Source organism: Plectrocnemia conspersa, unplaced genomic scaffold, assembly GCF_051122295.1.
Source record: "Plectrocnemia conspersa isolate PC_06_02 unplaced genomic scaffold, ASM5112229v1 ptg000010l, whole genome shotgun sequence".
Classification (NCBI taxonomy): Eukaryota; Metazoa; Arthropoda; class Insecta; order Trichoptera; family Polycentropodidae; genus Plectrocnemia; species Plectrocnemia conspersa.
The window spans coordinates 17,773,507-17,781,309 of NW_028277174.1; the positions used below are offsets into that span (position 1 = coordinate 17,773,507).

Consider the following 7,803-nt stretch of genomic DNA (forward strand, 5'->3'; position numbering starts at 1 on the left):
TACTTACGAAGATGAGTCAAATGAAAACCTTAAAATTGTGATAGAAATCCTTAACACTATTTTGTATGTTGAAGGTAACTTCACAAAGAACTAATATGACATTATGTTACCAATATAAATAAAATTGCAATATGAAAGTTTAGTGTAGCAATACATACACGTCACTCGAAGAAGTGTACGAGTGAATTAGAAATAAAACGGCCTGATTTCTATGACCGGATTGCTGATGTTTCTTAAAACATCAGCAACATCAGTGATTGCAGTGATTGAGGGCCAGATTATGCTTAATTCGAAAAATATTTACAAGGGTGAGTTTTTTAAAAGAGGGTTTTATAATCTAACGGTATGGTTGAATTTTAAATAATTAGTAGTTCTCTCTCTTTTATAATTTTATATATCCAAAGTACAGCAAAATGGCAAAAAAGTGAGGAAAACTTGTGAACAGAGTTTTCTTGCTAAAAGCGGAAAAAATATATCTCATTAAATATATATTTTATGCTGATCGGGGACTTCGAACGTCATCGCTAGACGAAGGTTCACACGAAGAGAGAAGCGACTGCTTTATATATGTCAATGATCGGCATAGCTACACTTGGTGCGAATTCGGATGAACTGTCTTGTGTCTCAAGTTGATGATATTTTATTTTATTATACTATATATTAAAGGGTTCCGTGGCTAAATTTAATTTCGAATCGCTGCTGTAGAAAATTTAAAAAATAATAATCAAGACTTTTGATAGAATACTTACATAATAAAACACAAACGTTAGTTAAAATAATTTATTCCGACAGATTAAATATTTATAAATTTCAATAACGGCCCCAGATTTCGAGGATAAAGTTGAATCCGTGTCCCCTTTGAGATTTGAAGTGCAATTTCACGTTTTGGAATCCAACTCCTCCATCCAGCAAAGTAACGTATCCACCGTCGCCATTTATGTATTGGTCGAGAGCTCTCACATATGTGATAGGAATATAGTTTGTTGATCCTTTAGCAGGGAATGTGATGTCCTTTGTCACGATTTGCAAAGGTGAATAAGATTTTTGCACAATTTCATAATGGAGGCGCACGTCGTTTGGTCCCTTATTTCCTATTTCCCAATTGTGGCTCTGTCCAAGAGCGCATTGCAAAAAAGCAACAGCGAACAACAGAAACACGAATTTGGAAGCCATTTTTTAACTAAAACGTCCAATATATGTATACAATAATAAACATATAATGTAATGTGCAAACCTTAAAATATATTAATAAAAATTACCTTATTTTATACTCTGAAAGATGTATTCGTTGAAGATTTTAAAATCAACTGAGTAACGATAATCTTCGACCTTAATTTATATACCAGTTCTCTATCTTAAATTATATTGTCAATATCTATTAAGATTTTATTGATAATAGAAATTCAATTGAATTATTTTTCCAATCTTAAATTAGTCACATTATAATCTTAACATAGCGACTAATTGTACTATATAATATTGTCTTTCTTTGCATGTATTTTATCTCTTCTCTATTTCTACATATGTATACATATAATATATACGTACATAATATGTTTATGTATTATAGTATATCCGTGAATGACGCTGAGTAATTAATATTAAAATTATATTATACATTCAATTTACATGACGTAATACAGAAACGAATTCGATAAGTAAAAGCTACAAATTATACGCAATAACAATTGGAATTTGTCAAATATTTAACTTTTTATAGCCTCTTTTTTGTAGTATAACGTTTTAAAACTCATTGACTGGTGAAATTTTTAATTTGCTTACCCTAAGTTTCGGCACAGAAAAGCCTCAAAATTTGCTTTTATAACCGTTTAACATTTTAACATCCTAATATTTAAAGAATAATAGAAAAGTTAAACACCCTGTTTTTTTTATTAAAGTATCGAAGTTATATTAACACCATCTACTGGTCGATAGAATAACTTAGCCTTTTGCCCAAACGTTTATCAGTATCACAAATATTTTTTAAATAAAATAAAATTTTTACTCAATTATTTTTTTGTTTGTTTTCGATACATTATTACTTTGCCCATAATTACGGGAACATTTTGTTATAACCTTGCAGTTTTATGCCGTACATGAAGCATTGGGAATAATATTACCAGAATTGAGGGCAATAAACTTTTGGATTTTGCACTATAATAACGCACTAGCTCACACTATTAATTCGTGATTAATTTAGACAAAAAGACACTATAGTTATTCCACAGCCACCATATTTACTAGATACGACTTTTACCTGGTCCCGCAGATAATAAGGATATTGAAAGAGTGACATTTGCCGACTATGTAGGAACTAAAGATGATGGTAAATAGTGCATTCCACGATTGTGTTGCGGATTGAGCTGACATAAGTGTATTAAATATTATATTAACCATTTTGAAAAACAATTACAATATCAAATAATAAATACTTTTTAAAGAATTGCATTTTGCATTTCGAATAATTTACTCAAAAAAAAAACAGACAGCAAGAATCACAAAATGAAAAATAATAATTCAATATCACAAAATAAAAGCTATGATAATATAATATCTATCAAGTGTGTGTACAAATTTTAGTATGAAACGCGATTCCTGTCTAAATTAACATTGTTAATGCTTTCGAACATTGACATAACTCAAATAAAACATTCCTAACATTGTATTTTTACTAATATTTTTTTAAACTAATACTTATGTAAGCAAACAATATAGACCTTAAACAAATGTATAACATATAGGATTTTTCGATTTGCTGTAAGTAATTGTAGTAAGTTTTTTAGAAAAATACAATCACTTTAAGTAAGTGTTTCACAACAATACAATCAAATTTAAATAAATCTTCCCCTTTATACTTATTTTACTAGCGTTGGCAGCACTGATTTGTTTGTTGTGTTGGCACTACGTCGCAGGTGCGGTTATCGACTGTCACGTTGACATTTGTACGATATTAACACAACAACAATGAACGAAGCTAAATTAGAAGTAAGAACTCATATAGTTATTAAAAGTATTATAGAAATAACCAATTTAATGCATTACAATAACAGTTGGTCATACTTATTCTGTATTCACTCAGATAGCTACTGTTCAGTATTTCAACGTCAAACTTTTACCACATCAAAATTTTATACACTTAAATAGCATATCGCATAAAACATGTTATTCGGCAATACATTTATATATATTATAAATAAGAACAATCTTCTAACTCTCAAGTATCTTTAAACATAACCTATAAAAAATGCAATATATACAATATTCAGAAATGCTTAACATAAAACTATAATAATATATTTACAGATGTTCGACTCGTATCCTGGGAGTGTCGATGGAGAAATGGTTGTTCCAGGATCACAACCGGCAATCGGACCTGACGGAAAATTAGAATTTAATACGCTTGACGAACCTATTAAAGATACAGTGGTTTGTTATATAATACTTCTACGTTATTTTTGCTCGTTTTCCTCTTAATGTTCTCAAGGTCGTGATCCTATCACTGGTTGAACCACATTTGGTCAGTCCTACTCTGTGTTTCTTAATATTTCGTAGTCTATATTTTTGTTTTTTTTTTGTCATTCATACAATACCTAATATATTAATTTCTGCAGCTCGTACCACAGCCTTTAACTACCATTTGCTTTTTCCAAGATTGTTGTTACCTCTACCGATCTTGTATCAGTCTTTTGGCTCTAGCTATATTGGTCTGTTGTCCGTAGACTGCGTCCATTTAAGCAATGTGGCTTTCTCACCAATTTTTATAAAGGTTGAGATGTTACTTATAAAAAACTACCAATGTGCAACTCGCTCCACTTTACTCTTAGACCTATTATGCACTGTCGACGAGTCGCCGGCGACTAGCCACCCGGCGACTGTACTTTATATGGTTTTAAATGGGTGCATACGCACGCAGGCGCCGAGTCGTCGGAGCGTCCGGCGCGATCCTGCGCAGAGGTGATGCACAGGTGACTTGCCTGTTGCCGCAACCTATAAAAGCATGGGTTTAGATGAGTGCATTCACACGAGGAGCGACTTTCGAAGCGACTTATTTATCATTCGCACAAAATTTTTGTACGACACAGAAAAGCTCATCGTAGAAATTGAATCCCAAATTGTTTACAGTAATTTTATATAAATATTGATAACGAAAATAAATTTATTGTGAAATTATATCTATTATTATATTATATTATTTCTTGCTTCTCGATTTAAATTAATTTTATTAAAATAATACAGATACATTTATAATTACATTTGGGAAACAAAAAGTGGAGGTTTAATAAAAAATATAAGTAAGAAGACGAGGAGGTGTTCCTAAATTTCAATCGGCAAATTAAAATTTTGATTTAAATTAGTACTTCAAAATTAATTACAGCGACGGCTAAAAATACTGATTTTTACAAATCTATTATGGATGATATTGCCCTTTGTCTGTGAGCATGGTATAATTGTAATATATAAATTTACGTAAAAATACGTAAAACGTCCTAACTATCCTAATACATTATTGACAGTAAAAACGTGTTTCTATTATGAGTCAAAGGATTAAAAGAAACTGAAGTGCCGACCATTTTCGACTCTCACGGATTATAAACTTGAAACCATCATAAACCTCATCATTGTACATGCAAAATTTGCTCTATTCATATCTGCAGATGCCGAAACAAAATAGGTCATAAATCTTAAATTGTAAAATAATACTTTCGGACTGTTATGTATGTCCCTTTTCGATGCACCGCTCTTACTACTTACTTAATCCGTAAATGGGTTTTGCGAAATTGAATAACCGGAGAATTTAGCATCTAAAAAACTGTACGAGATATATAAATTTATATTTCATACGGGGAAATTAAATATTATATTGAAATTAAAATAATATTTTTTCTCTTTAAGATTAATATTGCAATTTCTTCGCGAATGTACTACTCGACCTCGAGTCGCTCGGCTTAGCCGCCTAGCCTAGTTGCCTATGTTTTTGAGCCGGCGGCGGCTAGTCGACAGTGCGTAATAGGCCTTAATGTACATTATCTCTTTGTTAATGCTTGTTATTAAAGTTCCGAGAAACAGGAATATATTTTATTGGAATAAATTGGCTAGTGGTGCTCTAAAAACTTAAGAGGCATCCAGAAGCGGTCAACAAAAGACGATATTTTGTCAAAGATGACATTTTCTTAGACTTATTGTTACAAAAGATGAAAGATTTGCTACCTGCATTTTTAAATATATTTTCTTCGACAATGTAATGAACGAATAAATGTGAAGAAATAAATTAAACAAAAGGGTCTTGGTACGCATTCATCTTATTGATTTTTATTGATACTCATAGATAACACAATAAAGGACTAGTTTTAGAAGTACCTGAATGCAAAGAAGATTATTTTAAACGATTCTTATTGTTTGGAACACGAAATATTTATAAATTGTCAGACAAATAATTGGTCATAATTGTCGACAACTTGTTTATTATATTTCAAAAAAAACGACAATAGTTACTACATACCCATTTAATATATTCAAAGAAAATGTTCCGACTCTTGAATCCTTGTATTTTGTCGCAAAATTCGCAAGCACGTATTAACATTTAACAATAAATTACAGCATAAACTTAGCAAAGAAGCATTTAGTTTGCTTTTGAATATATATACATATACACCTATCAGATTAGCCGACTAAACAATGTTTAAAAATACTGAACATGACAATTAAGTATAGTTGTAATTTAATTGTGATGTAATAAAAAACAATTTAAAATCAAACAAAAAATCTTAAAGTCACAAATTTATACAAAACATTAATGGGGATAGTGATATATTTTAAATATTTAATATATGGAAACAATAATTGCTGGGGTATTCCAATACTTTAGTTTTGCTAATCAATTTACATAGTGATACACACAAGTGGTACTCTGATTATTTTTTCTCTTCTTGTTTATTACTTATTAATTAAAATAATAATAATGTCAATACCGGTATTGACTGTTTTTTCTCTTGGTATTACCGGTATTGAAAATCCTTGTATTATTGCAATCCCTAGATGCCTTTAAATTTTTTTTTAATATTATTTATAATTTATATCGTTGAGATCTATTCACATATATCACTATTAAATCTAAAAATGTGGCATTCATCGTTGTTCGTGTATCAGCAACATCTTAAATTTTTTTCACTACATCTACCCCTACTTTTACTTAAAGTCAACTTAGGATTTGGCAGCACAGCTCAACTTAAGAAAAACCTTATTAAACATATTAATCTAAAATATCAAGCTTACTAATATTTTCCCTGATACTTGGGCATTTAATTTTTGACGAGATTTGTTGCTAATCCAATTTTAAATAGCACATTCCCATATCATACATACAAACGTTTTTTGTTTGTGTGACGCATTCTCTTGATGTATCTCCTATTGAGGAACTGTTTTCCTGTGTATTTATTTTTTATATATGCTATTATTACAAAATAATAAATAATAACCAATATATATTATTTATATTACAGTTACGAGACTTGAAAGCTGTAGGTGTCAAATTTTATCATGTACTTTATCCAAAAGAAAAGGCCAGCTTACTAAAAGAATGTAAGACATTATTTAAAAACAATTTTATCTGCGCTCTACTAATATTCATACTTTTATTATTTTATTAATTAGGGGATCTTTGGGGACCACTTTTACTTTGCACGTTAATGGCAACAATATTACAAGGCTCTACTGACAAAGCTGATAATTCAAGTGATGGAGGACCTGAATTCGCTGAAGTGTTTGTCATCGTTTGGATCGGATCTATGGTTGTGACATTAAATTCTAAATTACTTGGAGGAAATATGTAAGTTCAATAATTAAAAACATATGTAATAATAAATTAACATTTTATTAATAAAATAACACATTACATTTTAGATCATTCTTTCAATCAGTATGCGTACTCGGATATTGTCTCCTTCCGACGTCAATCGCTCTATTGATATGCAGAATAATCTTATTAAAAACACAAACGTCATTCTTATTTTTCTTGAGATTAATCATAACCGTTATTGGTTTCTTTTGGGCCACGTTTGGTATGTACAGTACAAATATATAACATAACTTATTAAAAAAAACACTTAAATAATGGAAATGTCAATGATTACAGCATCAACAGTATTCCTCGGCGATAGTCAACCAGCGGGTAAAAAAGCTTTGGCTATGTATCCCATCGGTCTCTTTTATCTTATCATTTCATGGCTTGTAATATCTCGCACAAATACATAAGTTTACTTTTTGCATTTTAACTTGTACAATGTTAATGTAATATTATAAATTATAAATGTAATACAGTAAAATGATTTGAAAAAAAATACTTTACTGTATTATATAATGAATATAATTCCTTCACAACTGAATTTGATTATTAAGAAAATCCACTTTTGGTTAATGTATAATTTGTAAATGTATTATTTTAATAAGACACATATTTATATATATTAATAATTCTAAATAAAATAAGTCAATTAATGTTTATATAAGCATTTTTTTAATCAATATTATATGTTTAGATTGGTCAACATATTAGTATGTATTTTAATAGTTTTTTGCTATATAAAACTTTTAATATTACTAATCAGTTCCCTATCTATGACTACCTTTCATATAATTTTAATTATATATTACAACGTAAAGGATGTGAATATGTTTTCAATTCCAAAATTGAGATTTTATTAGTTTTTAACATTACTATCAAAAGTATTCTTTATGTGTTGTTGAGATAACCTTTGTGCAGAATTATTAGAATAAAAATATTACGTCTATTAATCTGAATTATCG

General features: G+C 29.6%; 2 protein-coding genes across 2 annotated transcripts; one reads left to right on the forward strand and one right to left on the reverse strand.

Annotated features, from left to right (window-relative positions):
* Positions 1–810: 810 nt before the first annotated feature.
* LOC148230796 (putative salivary secreted peptide) lies at positions 811–1,173 on the reverse strand. The gene has a single exon (XM_088195790.1). The coding sequence runs from the start codon at positions 1,171–1,173 to the stop codon at positions 811–813; it is 363 nt and encodes a 120-aa protein (XP_088051916.1).
* A 1,701-nt stretch (positions 1,174–2,874) lies between these two features.
* On the forward strand, positions 2,875–7,500 carry LOC148230797 (protein YIPF6). Its single transcript, XM_088194037.1, has 6 exons — positions 2,875–2,985; positions 3,304–3,426; positions 6,501–6,579; positions 6,652–6,826; positions 6,901–7,058; positions 7,133–7,500. The coding sequence occupies exons 1-6, from the start codon at positions 2,965–2,967 to the stop codon at positions 7,249–7,251; spliced, it is 675 nt and encodes a 224-aa protein (XP_088050163.1). The 5' UTR covers positions 2,875–2,964; the 3' UTR covers positions 7,252–7,500.
* Positions 7,501–7,803: the final 303 nt, after the last annotated feature.

Coding starts and splice junctions, on each gene's coding strand:
- LOC148230796 (XM_088195790.1), bottom strand. CDS start 1,173: ATGGCTTCCAAATTCGTGTTTCTGTTGTTCGCTGTTGCTTTTTTGCAA.
- LOC148230797 (XM_088194037.1), top strand. CDS start 2,965: ATGAACGAAGCTAAATTAGAA. Junction 6,827..6,900: donor AAATTACTTGGAGGAAATAT/GTAAGTTCAATA, acceptor ATTACATTTTAG/ATCATTCTTTCAATCAGTAT. Junction 7,059..7,132: donor TTTCTTTTGGGCCACGTTTG/GTATGTACAGTA, acceptor CAATGATTACAG/CATCAACAGTATTCCTCGGC.